The 24,699-nt window shown below is 51.1% G+C and overlaps 1 protein-coding gene across 6 annotated transcripts in view; it reads left to right on the top strand.

Moving 5' to 3' along the window:
• The first annotated feature begins 6,583 nt into the window (after positions 1-6,583).
• Positions 6,584-24,699, top strand: part of ACTN4 (actinin alpha 4) — a 73,971-nt gene continuing 55,855 nt past the window's right edge. For 2 of the 6 annotated variants that reach the window (XM_027515904.1, XM_027515901.1), the window contains exon 1: positions 6,648-6,881. In XM_027515904.1, coding sequence (XP_027371705.1) covers positions 6,720-6,881 — 162 coding nt within the window. In that variant the 5' untranslated portion in view covers positions 6,648-6,719. Of the gene's footprint in view, positions 6,882-24,699 lie in introns of all 6 variants that reach the window. The other 4 variants (XM_027515903.1, XM_027515905.1, XM_027515902.1 and 1 more) reach the window with 4 other exon arrangements.

The following is a 24,699-nucleotide window of genomic DNA, read 5'->3' as shown; positions in this document are numbered from 1 at the left end:
CCTGTTGTCTCCCCTTCGACTTCCTGCCTCTGCCCCTCCCCGACCAGCATCAGGGTCTCGCATCACCGGGTGCTGGGGCCACCTCTGATCTGTCTGCCCACCCCCACCCCTCAACCCAGCAGCAGAGCTTCTGTCTCCCCAGACCTGCTCCTCTGCCCAGACCCAGTGGCTGACCTTCACCGCCCCCCTCCTGACCCGTCAGATCACAGGTGGAGGTCCTGCAGCCATGAGTCAGCACGGAGGGTATGAATGGGTTGTGGGTGAGTCAGCAAGGTGTGAGTAAGAGCTAGGAGCCCAGCCCTGCACCTGGGGCTAGCCAGGGCCCTCCTGTCCTCCCGAAAACCTATTCGAACAGGTGCGGCCCCTGGGTTCCTGGAGGGGGAGGAGCAGCACCCTGACCCTTGGGCCTCCCAAGCAGCCCTAGGGCAGTGGCCGGAAGGGTGAGTGGGGGAGGACTCTGGTTGCTTGCTCAACCTGTGAAAGTAGTAGTCACTCAGTCCTGTCCTTATGCGACCCCATGGACTGTAGCCCACCAGGCTCCTCTGTCCATGGAATTCTCCAGGCAAGAGTCACTGGAGTGGGCTGCCATTTCCTTCTCCAGGGGATCTTCCCCACCCAGGGATCGAACCTGGGAATCCCTTGTCAGAATCATAAGGATTCCATGGGCTCTGGCCAGTGACGTTTTCAGATCAAGACCTAGCCTGTTCTTGGCACTGAGCCAACCAGAGTCACTTCCTTTCAGAGTCAGGAGAGTTTGTTCCCCCGCCCCCTCGGCCCCACATTGGGAACTAGTCCCCAACATTCTTTTTGGTGAGACTTTTTAAGAAAGTTGGGATTTGCAGCCAGGCCATTCTGCCCCTATCCTCAAGTCTTAGCCTTGGGTTGGTTATTCAAATTTGGTAAGGTATTCCACACATTCTGATGGAATGACTGGTTGAGCTTTCACCTCTGAGCCTGTTGTCTGCAGGAAGAAGGAGTGGGCACAACAGTGACTGCCTCTTAGGGAAAATGAGAGGAAATCAGATGCTGCGATAGATGCATATCCCGCCCCGAGGGAGTGCCTCACTCTCATGCCCTTGTGTGTGGACTCTGCTTACAGAAAGGGCAGTGCCAGAGCTGCCAGCCCTCCCTGCTGGCCGGCACTCACACCCATCATTCTCTAAGCCAGGGCAGGACAGGATACCCTTTACGCCGAGATCCAGACCTGAGCAGGAGCCAGGAACTAGGGTGTGCCGGAATCCGGGGACAAAGGGTACTATTGCAGCTCAGGACTTGGGAGCCAGCTCTATGGGGTGGGGGGAAGGAGGGGACACTGGATGCTGTCCCCCACCCATTTAGTCCATCAGCAGAAGAGCACCCACTCTGGGTGGGCATGCTCCCACTCCCCAACTTGGCAAGTGCCTCTGTGTAGGATACAAGCTGGTCACGGCCATTCCACAAAGGGAGAGGAAACGACCTTTAAGTGTTCTGGAAGCCACGGCTTTTCCTGCTTTGACAACCTGCTTCTGTTCTAGGAAGATCACCCTTTGAGCAGCTAAGAGGCCTGGGTCTGCAGAAAGACCGAGTTTAGACACCAGCCCAGTGGCTTTTGGGTGTGTTAAGGAGAGTACCCCTTCAGCCGTTGCACTCAGGGCTTTGAGATCATCGGCATGTCACCTGTCGTGGTGACTTGGGCTTTGGTCTGCTGGTACAGCTGCTTCCACAGTCACCCCTAGCATCCCAGGACCTGCTCATGTCCCCACCCTGAGAGGTCACAGCCCTCTCTCCTTTCTTTCTTCTAGGTAGGGTTAATAACAGGATAGAGTGTTATTTTTAATTCAAAATTTACTGTCTATCATTTCTTTTTGGCCATGTGGCTTGCAGAATTAAGACACTTGTGGGGTCTTAGCTCCCTGGCCTGGGACTGAACCTAGGGCCACAGCCGTGAAAACGCCAAGTCCTAACCACTGGACTGCCAGGAAATTCCCAATAATGGGATATAGCATTTAATACGGAGAAGGCAATGGCACCTCACTCCAGTACTCTTGCCTGGAAAATCCCATGGACGGAGGAGCCTGGTGGGCTGCAGTCCATGGGGTCGCTGGGAGTCGGACACAACTGAGCAACTTCACTTTCACTTTTCACTTTCATGCATTGGAAAAGGAAACGGCAACTCACTCCAGTGTTCTTGCCTGGAGAATCCCAGGGACGGGGGAGCCTGGTGGGCTGTCGTCTATGGGGTCGCACAGAGTCGGACACGACTGAAGCGACTTAGCAGCAGCAGCAACAGCAGCATTTAATAAGTTCTGACTGAAGTCACAAAAAAAGTCACAAGTTTTCCACCAAATGATGATGTGGAAATTGTGAACCTAACCCCAGGGCCCCCTGGCCAAACCCCTTCATGTAGGAATCACCCCCTGCCACCTGAGAGCCCCTGCCCACTGTCCCTCAACCCTCTGCAAACAGTAGCTATTATGAGTTCAGTCTCCATGGATGGCTTCTGGGAAGTGCCCTCAAAGCTGACAATTAAAGGGAGCCTTTCATTTAAACCTCACTGGCTGGGGACATCCTCTTCATCTCTGAGCCCTGGGTCTAGGGGTTTTCTCAGTGTCGACCGGGAGCAGGCAGGGAGGGGCAAAAGGTCCATTGTTGAAGAGGACTCTCCCTGCCTAGCAGGCCCAGCATGAGAGTCCCGGGCTTGTTCTCCAGGTCAGGCAGGAAGAGATGCCTGGCCCCTACCCAGCCTCGGCCCAGCCCTGCTTTGGAAACGGTCAGCGCTGCCGGGCCTTTGGCCAGGTCATGGCTGTCCGTGGGGAAGTGGGCTGCCTCATCCTCTGGCTTCGCTTGTCCTTGGATCTCTCCCAGTGCCTTTGAGAGAAGATGAAAGAACCTGGGAGCTCCCGTACCTGGAGAAGTCGTGTCTTCTCATCCGCCTTCCCCAGCAGGTGATTGTGACACAGTCCTTTTGTCCTGTGTCAGACCCTGCCTTTAGTCAAACCCTTACCTTCTTACTTTCCCTAACAACAGTTCCCCTCACGGCCGTCCCTGAATTCAATACAGTTCTTCATACTGTTGCTCAGGTCCATAACTTAGGAACCATCTTTTGTTTTTTAAGAATTTATATTTATTTAACATTTTTTGCTGTGCTGGGTCTTCATTGCTGCGTGCGGGCTTTCTCTAGTTGCGGCGAGCGGGGCTACTCTCTCGTTGCGGTGCACAGGCTTCTCATTGTGGTGGTTTCTCATGGAGCACGGGCTCTAGGGCTGACGGGCTTCAGGAGCTGCGGCTTGTGGGCTCTAGAGCACTGGCTCAGTAGTTGTGGTGCACAGGCTTAGGTGCCCCACGGCATATGGGATCTTCCTGGACTAGGAATGGAACCGGTGTCCCCTGCATTGCAAGGCAGATTCTTACCCACTGGACCGCCTGGAAAGCCCTAGGAGCCATCTTGAGTCTGGATTTTTTTTTTTTTTTTCTTTTTCACCTCTGCATCCCACCCCCAACAAAGTCTAAAGTCATAGAGGCTCCACTTTCTCATATCCCCCCACTGCCCTTCCTCCACAGCACTCTCCTCCTCTACCCTCCATCTTCCTGTCCAGCTTCATCCGGACCACTGCAGCAGCCTCCTCTTGGAGCTCCCTGAGCACACTCCACCTTCTACAGTCTGTTCCCCTGGTGCAGCCAGAGGACCCAGGAGACCGTTGAATCAGACCCCAGCCCTGCTTACAGTCTTCCTTAACTTCCCATTGTATTTAGAGTAAAATTCACTATATGGCCCCACTGCACTTAGAATAAAATAAAAACTTCTTTTCAGGCAAATAATAATAATCAAATCATTATATGTCAATTATATATCAATAAAAAAGACTCAAATTCCTCACCATGGTTTTAAGTCTATTCATTCATCTGGGGTTTATTAAGCTTCTATCTTTGATGTGTGAGTTCAGTCCCTGGGTCAGGAAGTTCCCCTGGAGAAGGAAATGGCAACCCACTCTAGTATTCTTGCCTGGGAAATCCTATGGACAGAGGGTCACAAGAATCTGACCCGACTTAGCAACTAAACAACAGACAATCTTGTGCCAGACAGTGTTTCAGAGACTAGGAATATGACAAAACAAAGATTCCCACCATCATGGGCTGACATTCTTGAGAAAGAAACTAAATAAAGCAGTCATATTTGTATATTAGTGGTGATCAGTATTCTGGAAAAAATAAAGCTGGGAAGGTGTGGATGCTATTTATAAAAAAGTGGTCAGGGGAGGTCTCACTGAGGAGGTGGCATTTCCTCTAATCTTCAGGAGAGGAGGCTATGAGCCTTGGGGATCCAGTATCTAGGGAGAGTGTTCCAGGCAGTGGTAGCAAGGTATCACTATGTTCAAAGGCCTTGAGACTGGAGCATACCTAGTATGTTGGAGGAACAGTTAGGAGGCCTAAAGGCAGAAAGGGAAGAGGAACTAAAAAGCCTCATGATGAAGGTGAAAGAGGAGAGTGAAAAAGCTGGCTTAAAACTCAACATTTAAAAAATTAAGATCATGGCCTCTGGTCCCATCACTTCATGGCAAATGGATGGGGGAAATATGTAAACAGTGGCAGGTTTTATTTTCCTGGGCTCCTGTATCACTGTGGACAGTGACTGCAGCCATAAAGTTAAAAGACCCTTGCTCCTTGGAAAGAAAGCTATGACAAACCTAGGCAGAGTATTAAAAAGCAGAGACATCACTTTGCCAACAAAGGTCTATGTAGTCAAAGCTGTGGTTTTTCCAGTAGTCATGTATGGATATGAGAGTTGGACCATAAAGAAGGCTGAGCGCTGAAGAATTGATGCTTTTGAACCGTGGTGCTGGAGAAGACTCTCACTGAGAGTTCCTTCGACAGCAAGGAGATCAAATCAGTCAATCCTCAAGGAAATCAATCCCGAATATTCATTGGAAGGACTGATGCTGAAGTTGAAGCTCCAATACTTTGGCCACCTGATGAGGAGAGTTGACTCACTGGAAAAGACCCAGGTGCTGGGAAAGACTGAGGGCAGAAGGAGAAGGGGGCGACAGGATGAGATGGTTGGATGGTATCACCGACTCAATGGACATGAGTTTGAACAAACTCTGAGAGATAGTGAAGAACAGGGAATCCTGGTGTGCTACAGTCCATAGCATGGCAGAGAGTTGGACCCAACCGTGGTGAAAGTTCAGAAAGGAGGGGAGAGTAGGAGGGGAGCTGGGAGAGACATGAGGACCAGCATGATCAGGATGTGGAAAAAAGACCTTGTGGGTTTGTTTGAAACCCCAGGAGTCTCAGGGGTTTCAAAAGCTGGGCCAGAAAAAAAACAAAAAACTGGGCTGGGCTGGGTCAGGGCAAGGAAGGCCCCAGCAGCCTTTCCTCCTTTCCTTGACTTTGACGTGTGGCACCAAGGGAAGGTTCTGAGCAAGCAAGGGAGGGATTTGACCTGATTCAGGTGTTTGCAGGCTCCTTCTGGTTTCTTGTGAGAAAGAGAGTTGGTGGTGAGTGGAGGAGCAGAGAGATGGTGAGGCTGCGGCAGAGGTCCGAGTGAAGACAGGAGAGGGTGGGCAGGACCAGGGTGTGGCCATGGGAGAGAGAAGTGAGTGGATTCCATACATACTTTGAAGATGGAACTGACAGGATTTCCTGAAGAACTGGATGTAGGGTGCGAGGAGAAAGAGGACACGGGGTAACTGCAAGTTCTGTTGCCTGCAAGCTGGGAGGATGGAGGCGCCATTCTCTGGGACAGGGATGATCATGGGGTGACCAGGTTTGAGAGGAAGATCAGGGGCTCAGCTTTGGATATTTACACTCGAGACACCTCTTAATGTGACAATATCATTTATCTGTATTTATTTATTTATTGCTGCGCCCCACCCCCCGCATTAGCAACTTGAGAACTGATCACCCTTATGCTCAGAACCGTATCGTCAGCACCTGAGAACAGTGCCTGGCACACAGTAGCTGCTCAATAAGTGTCTATTGAGTGAATGAAGATAGATAAGTCCACAAAACCTTCTATTGATAACTTTCAAGTCAGCCAGTAGCTATTCCAGTCTAACTCCCAGGTCCATTTCGTGAATCCCGCCGGTGTTTGTTCAAATGTCCTCCTTCTCCGCAAAGCCTATCCTGACTACTCCATTTACATTTCAGCTTGATTTTTCTCCATAACACTAATCCCCTTGGAATATATTAACATATATATTATGTACTGAAAATTTTTTGTTTGTTGTCTCCCGTCACTCGAAGCTTCCGCGAGGGCAGGGAGTTTTATCTATTTCGTTTAAGTGGCAACGCACACAGCAGGCGCTTAATAAATATTTGTTGAATTTTTCTTGCTGAATGGGATACATGCCACGCCTGAGCGGGTTTTCGTAGTAGGACGGCGAGACCCGCCTTACGAATCATCCGCGATCTGGCCCCGCCCACACGCAGAGGCCGGGCGCGCTCACGCGGGAACAGGGGGCGCGGCTCGTCCACGAGCTGAAGGGCGGGGGAGAAGCGCGCTCTGCGCAGGCTCCGAAAGCCCCGAGGCGGAGTCTCAGGGTCTTTTGGGTTAGGAGGCGCGCGCGCGGGAGGGCGGCGGCGGCGGCGGCGCGGTGCGCAGGCGCGGCGGGCAGTGCGCAGGCGCCGGCGGAGGGCGGGCTTGGAGCAGCTGAAGCAGCGGCGGCGGCGGCGGCGGCAGTGGCTCGGGCAGAGGGGCGGGAGCAGAGGCTGGAGCGGACGGGCTCGGGAGAGGCGGCGGAATGGTGGACTACCACGCGGCGAACCAGTCGTACCAGTACGGCCCCAGCAGCGGGAGCAATGGCGCTGGCGGCGGGGGTACCATGGGAGACTACATGGCCCAGGAGGACGACTGGGACCGGGACCTGCTGTTGGACCCGGCCTGGGAGAAGCAGCAGCGCAAGGTGCGCGGCCCTTGGGCCGGACGGGCTGGAGGAGGGGGGCTTCGGAGAGAGGCTGGAGGCCGGGAAGGGGCTTGGAGACCCTGAGACGGGATCGGAGGGTCTGTGGTGAGAACTGGGCGTCCTGAGAAGGAATCGGCGGGTCTGGGAAGGGGTTTGGAGTCCTGGAAAGGAGTTGCAGAACTTGAGCGGGGAATTGGGAGTCTGAAAAAATAATTGGCGGCTTAGTAGGGGATATGGAAATCTAAGACTAGGAATCAGGGAGCCCGAGGCAGGAATTGGAGCGTCTGGCCTGGGAATGAGGGGAAATCGCGAGATGATTGGAGGAGACTCAAGAACGGAATTGGGTCTGAGGCGGGATGAAAGGGTCAGGATGGACTGGAGATGGTCAGAGGGAAAAGGGGGAGTCTGGAATGTGTGGGTCAGGATAGAATTCGGCATCAGGGGAGTCCGAGGAGGAGCTGGAGTATGGAGGGCGTTATTTGGATTACAGAATCCTCTGAAGAGGGTTGGAATTATGGGACCCCCAGGGATGAAGCCCCTTTCATTCTAAAGGGGATGAAGATTCTGGAAGTGGGTGTGAAGGGACCCAGGGCTTGGTGGGTGAGGATGGGGAGGCTGCTAAGGAGGTCTGGACTCTGGCACTGGTGGGAAAAGTCAGGGAGCTGTGAATAAGAGGTTTTGAAGGGGCGAAATATTATCAGGGGTGCCCTATCCTACAGGGAAGAGGAGAAGATTGGGAGATAGAAGAGGTATTGGTGAGGCCAAGGCCTCCTTGATGAGAGGCCGAAGGGGGATAGAGAGAATTTGGAGTATTCTGAGAAGGGGTTCTGAAGAATTGATGGAACGTAGACAAAGCTCAGCAAAGGGTTGGTGTTGCCGGAGGCAAAGGTAGCCTGAATGAGGTGAGAAAGGCGGGAGAGAAAGGTCGGAATGGCGGATGGTGGGAGGGAGGTGTGCGGAGTAATGAAAGTCTCATTAGAAAGGGAGTGTGTGATGGATAGACCGAGAGAGGAATTTGGGCGTGAGGGCTTCTGGAGGTGCCGTCCCAGGACTGGAGAGTGTGTTTATGTGTTGTGAAGGGAGAACAAGTTGTTTGGGGAGGAGGGGCTGAGAGTGTCCAGAATTGTCTTTTGGGGGTGGTGATGAGGAGCTCGTTCTAAAGCAGGGTCTGTTTTCAGGTGGCATGTTGGGGTGTGGAGGCAATTTGGGGGGACTCACAGTGGGGAAAGGGAGATCAAAAGGAGTGGGAGGTGCAGAGAGGGTCGGGTGTGTGTCTGTGTGTATCTCTGTGTGTGTATAGGTGTACGTGTGTGCACATAACCCAAGGTGGTAGAGAGCAGGGAGCTCCAAGCTGCTAGAAGAGAGGGTTTAGCGTGCGCAGGAAGAGCTAAAGAAAGGAAGGTGTTGAGGTGGGTGTGTGTCTTGGGAGGGGGCTGTTTCAAAGTGTGTGAAGAGGGTGGGAGGTACTTACTATTAGAGGCATGTGGTAGGTTCGTCACACCTGAATTTTCTTTCTGGATTCATTACCAGTTATGTGGCCTTGGGCAAGACCCTTGATCTGTGTGGTTCTGTCATCTGTGGAATGAGGAGGGGTCGAGGGAGTCCCTTCTGTGATTCTACAAGGGTGGATGTGTATGGTGTTGGGAGAGTAGCAAGGGGTTTGAGTGTGGCTGGAAGCCTCTTGAGGGTGTGAGCTTTTGCTTTGGGGGTTCCGTGCAGGCAGCCCAGGCTGGCGGGGAAAGGGTGAAAGGAACAGCTGTGCCAGGCAGCCTGGGGTGGGGCCTGGCTTAACCGTGGGGTAAATTAGCAACCTCTGCTTGAATTTCCTCATCGGTAGTTGGGTGGGGGGTGGGGGCGGTGGTGGGGGGGGGGGGTGGCAGCTCTGTGGAGATGTCCTTATCTGTTGCCCCACCTACCTCCGGGTGGGCAGGTTGAGATAATCTGACATAAAAATTCTTTTTGAGGGGAGAGACCTAGCCTCCAGTCTCAACAATAATTTACTGCCGGAGGCAATGCCGGGTTGAAAAAGGTTAAGAGTTACTCAGAGACCTGGGAAGTTGGGAAGGGAACAAGGCAGGGTCCATGGGGTCGTTTCTTTGAGAAAACCTGGGCTCCTTCTCCAGCTCCCGGTGCTGGGGGAGAATGAGCTGTGGAGTCTCTTGACTCAGGTGGTGGGGAGTAGGGACCTTCCTTCCCTGTCCCTTGCTGACTCCTACCCCTCCCACAGTGACTCCCTCTGCTTGCTTCCACTCCCTTCTGGGAGTCAGGGTGTGTGCTCCTCCGTGGTTATAGTCTCCCTTGCCTGCTGGGTGAGGCCAGGGCACCCTTCAGGCTGGAGCAGGAACCAGGACTCACTGGCATCCCCAGGCCTGGCTGCGGTTGTGTCATCCCCCGCATCCCGTCCTCAGGGACCAGGCACGGTGGAAGGAAAGGGTGGCTCACAGCCCCTCTCAGACCAGCTGTTTTAGATTCTCAAGACGGGCCAGATCCTAGCGTGTCCGACTTTATACAAGTGTAGCAAATATTTACACGCAACTGTACTTTGGGGGGAATATCATTTCACTGCTGTGCGCCTACCTATTTTGGGGCGGGCATCTTCTCTGAAATGGGAGAAGGAGTAATGGAAAGGTATAGACGAGTCTGTGCTGTTTTCTTCCTTCTAAGAGGACCCCCACCCCCATCCCCCCCAGACTGGGTTTTCCTGCCCGGCATTGCCACTTTGGCAAGTGACGGATTGCCCTTCTTGCCCCTCTAGGGCTGAGCCACAGACCACAGAGAGGGTGGCAGTCTTGTGAGTGTGCTGTGCGTACTCTCCCGCTCTAAAAGGCTGTGTCCAGGACAGCTGTAGGCCCCTTAAAGCGCGTGGCAATTGAATTCTTCTAGGAATTAAGCAAGGTTTGGCCCAAGGCAGAGGGTGCCTGTGGTTCCCAGTGGTTCTCACATCTACCTGAAGCCCTTCTGGGGACCCTTGTAACCAAGGCATTACCTGATAAGTAGGTTATGCAACAGTTCTGATCTGGGAAGGCTCTACATGTTTTCTCCAGGGGTGTGGGGGGAAGGACTGTTCTGGTCTTTGAGCAAATTCTTGAGCAATTATAGCTCTGGGCCAGAGCTCCCTCTCCCAGTTTCTGAAAGAGGCTTGAGTAGCCTTGCCACCCTTGCTCTGCTGGACAGGTGAGGGCACTTGGTAGCCACTCCCGAAGCTCTCATCGCAGCGAGAGGAACTGCCTCCTTTGCTAAGCTGGCGTGGTCGTGGAAACATCCCTGACTGCTCACAGGGCCTCAGTGTTTAGACCCTGACCTTTGGCTTGGGCTCTATTGGATTTGAGTTAATTATTTGAACGTTCTGATGGTGTCTTGTTTTTCTCCAAGTAGGGTTGTTTTTCTTTCTTTTTTTTCCTTTTAGGCTGATGAGAGAGACCTCAAAGTAGCCATCTGTTATTTTGTTCCATTACTCTTAATTGCTTGCCTCTTAGGAACTGGCTGAGACTAGCAGATCCTTAGCAGTTTTTAAAAATGGAATAAGTTACTTACTGAAAACCAAAACCAAAAAAAAAAAAAAAACCCAGACTCAGTTGTCATCTAGAATTAAAGACTGTACCTATGTGAGGTGGAGAAGGAAATGGTAACCCACTCCAGTATTCTTGCCTGGAAAATTCCATGGACAGAGGAACTTGGCAGGCTACAGTCCATGGGGTCGAAAAGAGTCGGACACAACTGAACGATTAACACACACACACACACACACCAATGTGAGAAGGGGGGCAGGTATTGTTTGCCTTCCTGGGAGAGGGGTAGGGAAAGGCACTCAGCTGCTAGCTTCTGTCCTCGGTCACTCCCCCCTGCCCCAGGTTTTAAGAACAGGGCTTTTCTCGGAAATAGAGACACAGACGAAGGGAACTAATGTGTGGATACCAAGGGGGGAAGGGGTGGGAGGAGTTGGGGGATTGGGCTCGACACATACGCTCTTGGTGCGATGTAGAAAATAGATGACTAATGGGAACTTACTGCACAGCACAGGGAACTCTGCTTCATGCACTGTGGTGACCTGAATGGGAAGGAAGTCCAAAAGGGAGTCGCTTTACAAAATGATTCATTTTTCTGTACAGTAGAAGCTAACACAACGTTGTAAAGCAGCCGTACTCCAGTGAAAATTAAAAGAGCGAGAAACAGGGCTTTCCTGATGCCTGCCTCAGAGGTGAGGTGAGGGAGGTTGGCCGCAGCGCAGCGCCCCTTGCAGCCACTCACAGCCATTCAGCCAAGGGCTGCAATCCAGTTGGTGCCGTGGAGTGGCGCCTACTGCCTCGTCTAATTCATTTCATTCTCTGCGCTCTAGGGCATGGGCAGGATTGCCCTCTGCCTTTTGAAGCACCCTCCCTGAGTCCAGCCAGGAGGCTCCTTTGGCAGTGGGGAGCTGACTCACTGTGCAGTTGGAACTGGTGCTAAATAGTTCCATTTAATGGCAGCTGACGGCCTGGCCTCGAGCAGGCTGCCTCATGGGAAAAGTTTGGTGAGAAGTATTGGAGGAAAACAACCCTGGAAATGAGGATGGGGTTTTAACATCCAGGTGCGGCTGGTGCTGTCTAACTCCTGAGATGCAGTCCAGGAGGTCAGTGAAAATGTAGATTTGCACCCCCAAAGGGCTTCCTCGGTGGCATCGTTGGTAAAGAATCCGCCTGCCAGTGCAGGAGATGCCAGGGACGTGGGTTTGATCGCTGGGTCCGGAAGACCCTCTGGAGTAGGAAATGGCAACCCACTCCAGTTCTCTTGCCTAGAAAATTCCATGGACAGGGGAGTCTGGCTGGCTGTAGTCTATGGGGTCACAGAGTCAGACACAACTGAGCGCACACGACAGCCTCAACAACGACAGCCCCACAAAATGTCCTCTGAATCGGATGTCAGAGGATCAGGGACAAGGCTGGATTCCAGGCTCAAGTCTCTGGGGTGGGGAGTTCTACTGTTTAAACATACACTCCAGTCACGGCTGAGTTTGGCCAGACAGCCCCCTTTTACAGAGTTAAGTGAGTGAGTAGTACAGTTAGCTGGCAGCGCGGGTCTAGCAGATGACAGCAGAGAGAATGAAGCCAGAAAGGCACCGATTTGGGAAGACTCAGGGAATTTCTGAGACGGTTGAGATGAACACTTCTGGCTTTCGACATATTGATTTATAATGTGCCGGGAATTGTACAAGCCTTTGACCAGACTTAGGGTTGTTCTTTTTTTTTTTTTTTTTTTAAAGGATTCCCTTTTATTTTGTGGGGGAGGAGGAGAGGGAAAGGGCAAAGATAATTAAGGAACAGCTGTTTGCTGTAGTGTCACTTGCTTATTCAAATTTTCTGAATGGCTGAATTAATCAGCATGTTTATCTCTTCTCTGGCATTCGGAATGTTCTAGATCAATGGTTTTCCCAGCTTTATCCTTATTTCCTTCTCTTAGTGATGTCCCTGTTTTCATCTGTCTGGTCACTTCCCTTCTGTGGCTTTTATTTTATGTATTTATTTTACAGAATAACAAAAGCACTCATGTTACTTTAAGTCTTCCTCCCTGCCCCCCACCCCCTTCTTTTTTCATGGAAATAGGAGGTGAGTGAGAGCAAGTTGGTAATTCAATGGCAGCGGTAACTGAAACACTGACCTACTAAAAGGTGGGCGGAAGCTTCCACTTGATTTGATACAGATCCTGTCATCCAGGGAGGTTTGAAAGACTTTTATGTCCCCGGTAGTTTGAGAACTCCAGATCAGTCTCCTTCAGGATGAAGTTCAACTTCCAAACATCAAAGCCTCAAGCGCAATTATAAGGAAACTTAGTTTTACAGTGTTGCCCGTCTAGACCAGAATTTGTTATAAAGCGTCTGCGGCACAAGTAGCACTTGCTTTTCTTCAGGAAGGTTTATGAGTTACATTTTAGTTAGTGACCCAGGTATCAGGGAGTATAAGGTTCAGTGAGTCAAGCGAAAACAGAAATCATATAAAAAGTCCAGCCTCTGTTTAAAGAGTGATCTTATTGGGAGGAAAAATTAACCGACCGGTTGGGAGGAGAAGGATCCGCCTCCACCAGAAAAGGGAAAACTCTGCATACATTTAACCGGCAAACATGTCCTCGTATCAGAATCCAAGTAGCAGTCTCTCTGGGCTTATAAAAACCCCAGAGACATTTGTCTTGGTGTTGTGCCCTTCATGTCCTTCCCCCTCCCCTTTCCCTCGTAAACAACAGATGCAGTAACTTGGAATGTCCGCGGAAAGTCTTTGAAAGCCGGTTGGTGTAACTTGGTTGCCATCTCTTTAGTCTGAGCAGCAGTTACTCCAGAAGAGGCCAGAGGCCTTTTTTCCCTTAGATGTAATTTACTGAAGTAGCCTCTAAAAGCAAGTGAATTGAGCTTTAACTTGGGATTTGCTGTTTGCCACCTGTTTCTGTACTGGCTCCTGCCTTCCTGGGATGGGATGAGCCCCAGCTTCCCCAGGAGTGAGGACCATCCTGTGTTTCCAAGAAGGCACAGTGGTTCTCCAGCCAGAGCGGCCCTCCTCATCCCCTGCATCGTGCTTGGCTCCGTACTTCCTAAACTTCAGTCATTTGTGATTTTTTCCATGGCCCGCGTTTGCTTTTATATGCTTAATAATATTCTTCTAAGTCAATTTTGGGGAAATTTATATGAGTATTGCCAATGGAAACCCCAGCTTCCCTGGCCATAAATAGAAGGAAACTGCACAAATAAACAGGCTGGAAAGAAAACAATGATGTGAAGTTCTAGCCAGCTACAGGGTCTAGGCCTGAGGCCTGCTCCTTTGTCAGAAGGAGATGGGCAAGTGTCCGGGAGGTGTTAGAGACCCAGAGAACCGAGCAGAGACTTTCTCTTTGATGTATTCAGAAGGTAGACAAGAGAATCAAAGGGAGAAACCTTCTCTAAGTCATTCAAGTTTCAGTGGAGAGCGTGGATAACTCTTAAAATCTCCCATGGTGTGCTTGCCATGCGTGGAAAAAACGTTATCTCACTTGACCCTGGCAACATTCCGAGAGTGGCAGGGCAGAGTGACTCAGCCAGGAACATGCCGCCCGTCCTGCCTGCCCGGCCTCCCACCGCACTACCCATGAACACGTCTCAGGACTGAGTGGCAGTGGGTTTTTCTCTGCATTCAAATATTATGGTTTCTTGTTTTTTTTTTTTTTTTTAAAGCGAGGCCACATTCTAAATAAAATAATTGTGGGTTTATCCCTTGTTCCTCATATTGCTTTTTCTTTTTTAAATTTTATTTATTCATCTATTTTTGGCTGCACCGGGCCCTTGTTGCCGCGTGGACTTTGCTCTAGTTGCGGAAGCAAGGGCCGCTCTCTAGTTGCTGCACGCAGGCTTCTCGTCGCAGTGGCTTCTCTTGTTGGGGAGCATGGGCTTCAGTAGTTGCCGTTCCCGGGCTCTAGAGCGCAAGCTCAATAGTTGGGGTGCACCCATAGGCCTAGTTACTCCGTGTCACGTTGGATCTTCCTGGACCAGGGATTGAACCCGTGTCTCCTGCATTGGCAGGCAGATTCTTTACCACGGAGCCACCAGGGAAGCCCTGCTTTCTCTTTTTAAGGCTCCAGCTTCCTTACACAAACACACTTGAAGTTTGGCTGCTCTTCTACTTGTGAACCACCCTGCTGCCCCATCTGGGTATTTGCATCCTCAATTCGGAAAGGAAAAGCAGTGCCCTCCTGCCGCGTTAAGAAAGGCTGATTTCAATGTTTTGCTTCCAACTAAGAGAACAGAACAGATTCTGTCTCCGAGTGGAACTCTGGACATGGGCAGAAGTAGCTGTAAGTGGCAGATTCTGCTCCACAGAACACAAGTGAAGTCATCTCGGGAAATATCGTCGATGGTGTTGAAACGATTGAATGGGATGCTGGAACACCAGCAATACAATAGAATTTGTGTCTTCAGCTTTGGGCAGGAATAAAGAAGACATTGTGGTTTGTTTTATGCTTTTTAAAGTCCCCCCCCCAGCAAAAGGTGTAGGGCTGAGTGATGTCTGTTACTGGCTTTCTAGTGGGTTTTTCTTTTCATCTTTTCCCCCCTCCCTGAGGGCTGGTGAGAGTGGGTGGAAGCCGCAGTCTAGGTGGATGGGAGGCAGCGCGGAAGGCAGGCCGTACGCATTCCTTCTCGTTCCCCAGGTGTGATGGGAACGCATTTGGTCTTTCAACCTCCAAAGAGCCCAAGATGAAGAGTTTCCATATCTTACCTCCTGACCAGTAAAGTCTCTGATTCCAGCTCCAAGAATGTCTTAATTAACAGCCATCCAGGATGGGGGTGTGGCAGGAAGTCAAATAAATGCATTTCTTCTTTTTTTTTTCCCCCCTTTTTTCTTTCTTTTTTTTCTTTTTACATACACATTTCATTTTGGTGGCAGAGAAGGCTAGTTCGAAGTTAGGGAAAACACCACAGGAGGAAGCCTGAAAGTGAGCTACCAGAGCCACCCTGGGAGGTTGCCTGAGGGGGTGTCACACCAAGACTCTGTGGGTCTCCAGCTGGTGTTATTGAAAAAACAGGCCTCCCTTTACCAAGCACCGCGGGCAGTGCTGGAAGCTGGCGCTTCAGTCAGTGTCACCGGCCTCGGTGTGCACCCTCGGTATGCCCGTGTGCAACCGTCAACACGTCGGTGCGCTTTGATCAGTCTCGGTCAAGGTGTGTGTGAAAGGTCTTTAGTTGATATCATCATGGAAACCCAACTGCTTAGTACTTGAGAGATGTGCCTGTGTACTGGAGCCAGCACCGGTGGAGGAATGTGGGCTCTTGGGTAGAAACGTGGTGCTGCCAGCCGGCCTCCAGGAAAGTGTCCACGTACGTGGTGGCCGTGCTGGGTCGGGGGACCTCTGTTCTCTGGGGCACGGGTCAGCCCAGTCTGTTTTATCGATGAGGAGTGTGTGTATTTGTAAGAGAGAGAGGAGAGTACACGTGAAAGCCGCTGTTGGCTTTGTGGCTGAGGCGAGTGCTTTTTCTCTAGGCATTTAGAGTTGGAATCTCAGCTATGTGACTTCTTAACAGCAGGGCAAAATGTGCCTGCATCTTTTGCCTGCTTTCGCAAACACTGACAAATTTAAAAAGAACTCTAAAGTTTCCAGCAAATCCCAAGCACAGTTCATCCCATGATAACATTTTTTTTTAAACAAGCCACATCCTTCCTCCTCCAACTCTGCCAGTAAATAAACCTTTTTCTCCCCCATTACTCCCACCTCTTTCCCCCGCTCTCTTTTCTTTAAGGAAATGGGTATCTTTACATTAAACCTTTGTGTCTGATGGAAATATTAAATGCCTCTTGGGCTGTTGCTGGCATGGATTATGTGGGGAAGAGTCAGATTTTTAAAGAAATTTTACAGGCTGGTATGATCTTCCAGTTCTGGCCTATGAAGTATAAACTGCATTTCAAAATTCAAAATGTCTGGAAACAGCCAGCTTGCCAGGCTAGTTCGAGGGCAGTCTGATGAATCAACCCTTCTTACAGGCTGTCTGCTAACCAGCCCTGGAAGGTATCCAGCCGGTAAACATCACCAGCATCGTCAGGCAGTTTTTCCTGTGTGGGGTTGGGGGCGGGAGGAGGAGGGATCACTGGAGCTACGCGGCCAAGTCTGGTAGGATATGACTTTCTGTAAAACAGAAAGGTCTAGAAAGGTCTGTATCAAGATGTGTTTTTCCAAGATGTTAGGCCTGTAGTCACCCAGCACCGAGTGTACTGGTGGAGTGAGAGGAAATACCTAGACCAGTTGGGCCCGGGGGAACCTTCTTAACCATTTTGGGAAGCAAGTTTTCCCTTTCCTTTTGTAACTTTCACTGACTCAGTGACTCAGGGACAACCCATGGAAGAGAATTCAGTCCGCTGGAGCAGTGAACCATTTCAAGAATGGTTGATTGATGGATCATGGCCCAGAGCCGTGGAAGGTCAGGGAGTGGCACTGGGCTCCTACCCGCCGTATGGAAACACCCCAGAGATTCAAAGGGAACCAGCTTTGACCATAAAAATACAAGACTCGCTACTCACATCGCATTGAGTTCTCTTCGCAGCTACCTTAGACTTGAGAAAGTTCTGGGCCTCTTTATAAACAGCCACAGAGGCGGCCTTGCCAAATACGGCCTGCTCCAGGGCCACCGGGTGAGCCTAGGAGACAACTTTCTTGCCTAAAAATAAGTCTATGTTCCTATCGAACATTCCAAGCATTGTTTAAACATGAGACTTGTGAGTCGCAGTTCAGGCCTCGTGGGTTCAGTTACGTCAGAGTGTGGGCAGTTGAGGGTCTTCGGGGAGCTTGGTTCCCCACTTTGGGATTGGCCCCTGGCCACCAAGGAAATCAGATGACCAAATGAGAACCATCTCCCAACTCATTTCTTTATGTTCCTGATCCTCTCACAGGCTGGTGGGGAGACAGCAAGCACGTAAATAAAACAAGGTAATTTCAGATGGGATTATGCCCTATGAATTTAATAATAATAATAGCAGCTAGCTAGGACTCGGCTTGGTATTATTCTAAGAGCTTTATGTGGATTGACTCATGTAATCCTGTGAGATAGGTATTGTCACCTCTACAGGACAAGTGTGGAAATGAATCCTTTGAAGTTGAAGCCACTTGCCCAAGTGACACAGCTAGGATTTGAACCCAAGGGGTCTGGCTTTCAAGCCATGTCTACACTACACTACAGTCTGGTGATTGGGAATAGCCTGGGGAGAGGTCGGTCAGGGGAGGAGGGCAATGCTGGTACTTCGGATTGAGAGGAAGATCTCTGAAGACTTGACAGTTTAGCTGTTCCCTAAGGGATGAGATGGGGTCCCAAAGAGTCGGACACGACTGAGCAACTGAACTGAAAGGGTGAGAAAGGTGGCTCAGTGGTAAAGAATCTACCAGCCAGTGCAAGAGATGCAGAAGACCTGGGTTCAGTCCCTGGGTTGGGAAGATCCCCTGGAGAAGGAAATCGCAACCCACTCCAGTGTTCTTGCCTGGAGATTCCCACGGACAGAGGAGCCTGGCGGGCTATAGTCCATGGGGTCACAAAAGAATCGGACACGACTTAGCAACTGAACAGCAACAGTCACAGGAGATGAGAATAAATGAGCCAGGAGAGCACTGGGGGACGGCTGTTCCAAGCAGAGGGAAGGGAAGCTTGGCGGCCCTGAGCAACAGAAAATTCAGGATGGTCAGAGCAGGGCATGTACGATAGAGAAGGTGGGCAGAGCCAGCTCTCTTGGAGCTTTGTTGGAAGTGGTGATGGGGCCCAGGGTCTGTCAGTGCAGTCCTCCTTAGACCCCGGTAGGCCAGCAACCTCACGCTTCCAGACTTCTGGCCCTGCCAACGGTTTCCCCTCAGGCCCCCTAGACAGGCCAAACCAGACCTGACTTCTAAAGTGGGAACCCCAGACCACGGAGCATTAAACCAAACAAAGGCTTCAATTATCTCCATGATCACTGCTCTAGTAGACACCTGTGTTTGATTAAAGCCTTGGTAACTTTTGAATCTGGAGTTTTATGGCACTGTGTTCTCATATGGCTTGGTCGTGTCTTTCTCAGAGAGCTTAACTTCTTTCCTCACCATCAAATTCCAGCTCCCTTCTGGCTCATCAAGAGGCTGCTGGATTCACAAGGTATCTTTGGTAAAAATGTTGTATCTCCCTCTTTGAAGTGGGAAGCCAGGAAGCCCGATTTTTTTATTTTTATTTTTTTAACCTGGCTCTTCTAGGCACCTCCATTTCGCTGTAAACCTCTTTCGTTTACTCAGTATTTCACCGTCGGTTCCTCTGGTCAGGCGGGGCTGTAGCTAGGACGCCTCTAGTTGAGAGGGGCGGACTTGCAGGCTGATTCATTCTCAGGCGTCCAGCTTTCTGTCCCCTGCTGGAGGCCGGTCCAGGAACCCCGTAGTTTGCATTCGGCCCGTGGCTCCCCTGTCGGAAGGCGCACCTTGTCAGACTAGTTGTGTGGCTTTGACTCAGCAAGGGAGGAACGCTGACAGCACTCGGGGCTAGCCATGGACACTCCTGACTCCATACACAACAGCCGGGCAGGAAGCTAAGTTCAGGGATCATGCGGTATCCATCAGGTGAGCTTGGGCTGGAGTTCTCTCTGTCCTGCCCTAGCTGCGATCCAGCAGCAAAAACCATCCCTTCTGACAGAGTTTAAAGGAGCAAGTGAACATGAAGGTGGCCTGTGACGGCCCAGCCAGCCCTGCTGCTTCTGCTGGAAAGAAGACGGCGAGGTTTCCGTTTTCCTGGCAGCACATCCATGTGAACTTGTTAAATCTTTTAAGTAGCTGTATAGGAGGGGAGATAAAGGTGTGTGTTTTTATCCTTATCCCCTTAAATATAAAAATAAAACTTTCCCCTTATAAAACTGATTCAGAGTGGGAAGAATGTCTACGGCAAGTGGAAAACGGGTCCAATTATATTGAACTCATACCCCGTGATTGGGAGACGGCTGTAAGTTTCCACGATGGGTGGGTGGCTTCTTATGCGTTTATGTTGAGGTGAACCTGCTCCAAGCTGTCCCCACAGATAGAAAGGGCTTTCTGAGGGAGGAGGCTGTCTCTTTCCACCATGCAGTAGAGACTTGGAAGGTCTCTTGAATGATTTCACTCAGGTAGCAGTGTTAGGGGCCGCTGACCGAAGCGTGTCTGCTTTTGATAGCCAACCAGCATCTTGTGTAACATGAGTTGGGGCTTCAAGGGCCCTGGAGTCCGGCGCTCAGGTAGAAACATGACCGCCAGGGCCCTCAACAGCCTTCACTGGGCCCCTGTGCAGAGCAGAGCTCTGTGCCGAGCCTTTGGGGGTATGAGAGAAACCGGAGACCTGGCCTGTGCTCTCAAGGAGCTGGCAGGGTAGCTGGGGCGAGAGCGGAGCCACATGAGACCTCAGGAGGACACCAAGCGGCCCACAGACAAGCCCACAGCACTCTAGCTGTGTCCCAGGAGAGGAGAAGGGTGAATAAGGGCAGGTGGGGTCAGTCATGGAAGCCTTCATAAAGGAGGTGAGTGTGGTGGCGGGCAGGTGTCTGGGGACAGGCATTAGGGGATCCCATCCCGCATGTGCAGTTGGAACAGCCTTCCTTAGCTGTCTCTTGTGAGCAGTCCCACCAGTTCCTCCCCTCACTGAGCCGTCTCTTTGGGGAGTTTCCCATTCGAGGCAAGGCACCATGTTCAGTATGTCTCAGCCATCCATGCGTTTGAACCTCTGTATTGCAGGACCCCAGCTTCTGAGTCCCTATCTACTCACAGGTCCTGTGGCTTTCAGCGATCTAGGGGGCAGGCCAGACCCTTCTCCCCAGGGGGCTTCAGCTCTGACTACTCCTTTTGAGGCATGTGCTTTCAGCTTGCTGACGGTCCCTTCTGAATAAGCACAGGCTTCAGGAAAGAGGAGCAGAGGACCATCCCCTTCTCCTGACCTCTTCTGTCCCAGGGTTTCTTCAAGCCTTGTTCCTTACCTCTGGGTAGGTGATGCTCGGCACTGCCTTCTAGTCCAGATGACACTCAAAGTGGGGAACAGCGGTTCTGTGCTGATCACGGAAATGAATGGGGTCGAGTCCCGCGGGCTGGCTGGCTTGGCACACCACAGTAAACACACTATTGCTGGCATGAGGGTAGCCTCCAAGTGTTCTGCCTCAAGAGTTTATTCTTGCCTGCCAGCTCAGCTTCCAGGTGCTATTCTTTTCTTTAAATAAATGCCTTTAACTGGCTTGTGCAAAGTAAGAGTTCCCATCCCAGGAAACACTCAAGTGTGTTTAAAAAAAAAAAAAAAGAAAAACCAACAAACTCTCCTCGTTCAGATGCTCTTGGGCCAAATGTGTGACTCAAATACTGCAGTGCCCTTCATTTGCTTTCCCAAAATTGACATATTCGAGTGGCACGCTGGCCTTACTGTGAGATAAGGTTGGGGTAGCTGGCCCAGGCCTCTTTCTTAGACTATGTGTGTGGTTTCAGGTTGGGCTTTTTCCTTCCTTCAGATGATGCTTGAGAGCCACGACAGCGCAGCTCGTGCATATCGTGGCTGAAATCCTCCAGTAGAACCTGGCAACCATCTCTCCGATCTCACTCGGGATCAGGAGGTTGGCCGTGGAAGGATTTGGTGGGGTCAGTGAGGGTGGCAGGTGTCACCTGTCATGAGCCAGTCTGTAGCCTGGGCCCTGAAGCACTGCTTCTGCTGTCAGAGCTGCAGGCTGTTAGCATGGCCAGTTCCTGTTTCCTTATGGTTTCCAGGAGGAGTCTGTCTTAGTCCTTAAGAGGTGTCTCTTTCCCTGCTTTTCAAATGCAGAAGAGGGGAGGGAGGTGGACTTCCTTCCAGGAGAGAATAGGGGCTCACTCATTTGTAGTAGGGAATCTACATTGCTCTACCCACACTTGGGGAGAGGTTTTGGGGAGGAGGAGATGTTGCAGAGTATTCAGGAACAGAAAGTTTGTTGCAGGAACCCAGGCTCTGGAAAGAGATGCCCGCTCAGCCAGTGGGTGAGCTGGTGGGTGGGTGAGCCGATAGCACCCAGCCCGCCCACCAGACGCCAGGAGGCAGCTCAGATGTCACTGGGATCCAGGCTGTCTCCTGTCTCCAGCAGCTGCAACCCGGGAGGGGGTGTCGAGAGCACTGCTGCTCCTGTGCGAGGGCGCTTCTGGCGACAGAAGCAGGAGGCAGTGAGAGGTGTGGGGTGGGAAGAGGGTCAGAGCAGAGCCTTCAGAGGGGGATAGAACTGGGCTCAGTACCCGACTCCTCCACCTACTGGTTGCGTGGCTGTGGGCTGGCTTAAGCCTGTGTCCTCCTTTGAAAAGGGCCACCATCCTACCTCACAGGATGATTCTAAGATTGAATAAGAGAAAGAGTGTGTCTGAAGCGCTTGGCACAGTGCCTGGCACCTTGTCAGTCCTAATTCATGTAGCTTCTCAGAATTCTTTCGGCAGCTCACCATCCTACATCCAGGTGGGGTTTGCTGCTGGCATCTCCTCTTCAAAGGAGTTGGAAGGGTCTGCTGAAACATGCAGCTCAGTGGAAAACCAAAATGTAATGTATCCCCTTTCCTAAAGCCCTCCCCCAGGGAGCTCTGAACCCTGAACCCAGCCAGGGACTTCAAAGCAGCATCCACTGTCAAGGGGCAACTGGAATGCGAGACGCAAGTGACATGACGAAGCCCTGTCCATGACGAAGCCCTGTCCCCAGCCTCTGTGTCCATCTGGGCCTCGTTACCCGGGACGTCGCTCCGTGTTTCTGAGTTGCCAGCCCTAAACAATTTTGTGTCTGCGTGAGCCACAGGCAGGGCTGGCAAGGCTTTTTTTGTAAGTCAGCTTGTTACTAAGTTTAGGGTCAGCCTAGGGGCTCTTTCTCAGGTCCTCTTCTTTCCCTGTCCCCTTCCCCACAAAGCAAAAAAAAAAAAAAAAAATCCTTATCAACTCAAGTTAGAAACAACCTCCAGCCAGTCAGGCCACCTTCTTTCAACTGGTGATCAAGCGGAAAGAAGAATGGCCTCCCACTGATAAGCCCCAAAATAACCGCCCCAAAGTGCAGTCAGACAGGAGCCTTGCTCAGCTGCTGGTCCAGAATGTTGGGCCTTCTAGAGCAGCGGTCCCCAACCTTTTGGACCCCAAGGACCGGTTTCTTGGAAGACAGTTTTTCCACAGACCGGGGAGGGGGGATGGTTTCGGGATGATTCAAACACGTTACATTTATTGCGCACTCTATTTTTATTATTATTATTAATACGTCAACTCCACCTCAGATCATCAGGCATCAGATCCCAGAGGTTGGGGACGCCTGTTCTAGAGGGCTTAGAGGAGCGCTCCCGCCTCCTTCCCCCAAGCACTTCTCACGGCCAGCTCCATCCTCTTTTCCGCCTGCCTCCTGCCACCCCCCTCCCCTTCCCGAGGTCACTTCCTGATGCCATTCCTCAACTTAGCCCCTATCCCCCCCAAAAGCAATCAAATCCACAACCTAATAAGGAAAAAGAATGAGGAGAATGTCCGCCTCCCAGCCTCTCGCCTAACAGGGCGCAGGCCCGCAGCAAATTTGGAAAATGTTACAACGGGAGCGACAACCCACTGGTGGGAGGTGGGAGTGGGGCCCGTTTTCAAGAGCTGCCCATTGCCGGCCCGCAGGCGGGACCCTGCGGGAGGGCCACCTGGTTTGCACTTTCCAAATCAAGTGGTTGGCACCCTGCTCACACGCTGAAGTGAGAGGAAAGTAACATCAGCTGCACCTCCAGTTGGGACTCGCAGGCCCGGGGTGGGGCGGGGACAACACGTGTGCTCGGAGACACCTCCCCTCCTTTGCAACTGGGACTCTGCAGATCCTAACCCTTTCTGCCTCTGAGATGAGCAGTTTTCTTCCCCTCCACTGTGCCAGAGTTAAATTAGCCCTGGCGTTAATGAAAACTTGTCGACACTTAGAGTGGTCCCCCTCCCCCAAAACCTGTCACCCCTCCTACATCATTATCCCGGGGCACACCAACCCTTTCCATTCTCCCTTTTCTCCATGGAAGGAGGGACAAACCCCTCTCCGCGGGGGAGCCCCAGGGAGGGGGACTGGCTGAGCCAGACCTGCTTGTTTGGGAAGGTCAAGCTTAGTAATTAACCTGAACGCTTCAGGGAGGGGATGAAGAAGGAACCAGGCCTAAGGATGTGCCAGGCCTTTCAAATGGCTAATTATCAGTAGGCATGAGGTTATCCGTAAATACATCTAATTCTTTTGCTGTAATTAAGGTGCTCATTAAAAGTGCAGGGAGGTTCTATTTTATTTTATTTTTTTTTATTAAAGGGAAAAACACAAAAAAGCCTTTGTTTTGAATTGACAGGATGGCTTAGAACAGGCGGAGGACTCAAGGCACAGGACTAGTTTCCTGCCGAAAGAGCCTTTACAGGAAATTCACTGCAAACAATATTGGTGACCCTGCCAAGGAGGCAGACCTGGGTGATGTCATTGTTCGAAGCTGTCACCGCCAAGCCTGGCCTTGGGGGAGGAGGGCTGGTGAGATTAGAAAGTGTGTTTGTGTGTGTGTTGTCTAGAAGAGGCAAGTCAACTGAAAATCTGGGTGGGAGAGAAATCACAGGTGGGGGGAGGTCTTTGGAATATTCTGAGCTAGGTTCAACTTCCTTATTTTTCCAAATTTAAGAAAATTCTCTGTTACTATGTTTGCTCCTTAAAATGCTGTTGCTTTTTCAGAAACAGCCTTTTCTGAGCCATTCCTCGTTCTGTGCTTTCTTGGGTAACTGGCTGTTACACTCTGGGATTTGTGGCCCACAAGGCAGGAAGTTAGACACCAGGTAAATGCTTGCTACTGCTTTTCTCGGGAGGAGAGTCTCCATCGCTGAGTGTGGAAATGGAGACACGGGACTAGATTACCATATCTGCTTCTGCCACAAAAACCATTTCGGAAAACCACCCAATGCCAGCAAGTGGGCATCTATGAGCCGCTAACCTTCCCATGTACCTCCAGGAAGTGTCTGGAGCATCTATGAAAAAAAGGACAAAGCTTTGCATCTTGTCATTTTTTTCTGCTGGCCGGAAGTCTAACAGAGAGGCATAAACAGAGTCTTCAAATGAAAGCAACAAAAATAAACTCGAACCAGCCCTGCGTGAAGACGTTAATGCAAAATATGCCAGCCGGCTTACTATTTATATGGCACAAGGCAGTCATCAGGAGATCTAGGCCTGGGCTAAGGAGGGTTATGTCTTTTGAGGTGCCTGTTCCTTAGAATTTCAAACAACCCAGGGGTTGTAATGCTGTGTCTAGTTTCATGCTTTGCCCAGTTCAGTCTCTGGCTAAAACCTCTGAAATACTAATGCAGGATCAGGATACAGTTCAGAGTGGCCCCCGCCCCCACCCCGCACCCTCCTCTCCTT

The sequence above is a fragment of the Bos indicus x Bos taurus genome, chromosome 18 (assembly GCF_003369695.1).
Source record: "Bos indicus x Bos taurus breed Angus x Brahman F1 hybrid chromosome 18, Bos_hybrid_MaternalHap_v2.0, whole genome shotgun sequence".
NCBI classification, from domain to species: domain Eukaryota; kingdom Metazoa; phylum Chordata; class Mammalia; order Artiodactyla; family Bovidae; genus Bos; species Bos indicus x Bos taurus.
Note: the sequence above shows the minus strand (reverse complement) of the source record. Positions and strands in the feature narration are given on the sequence as shown.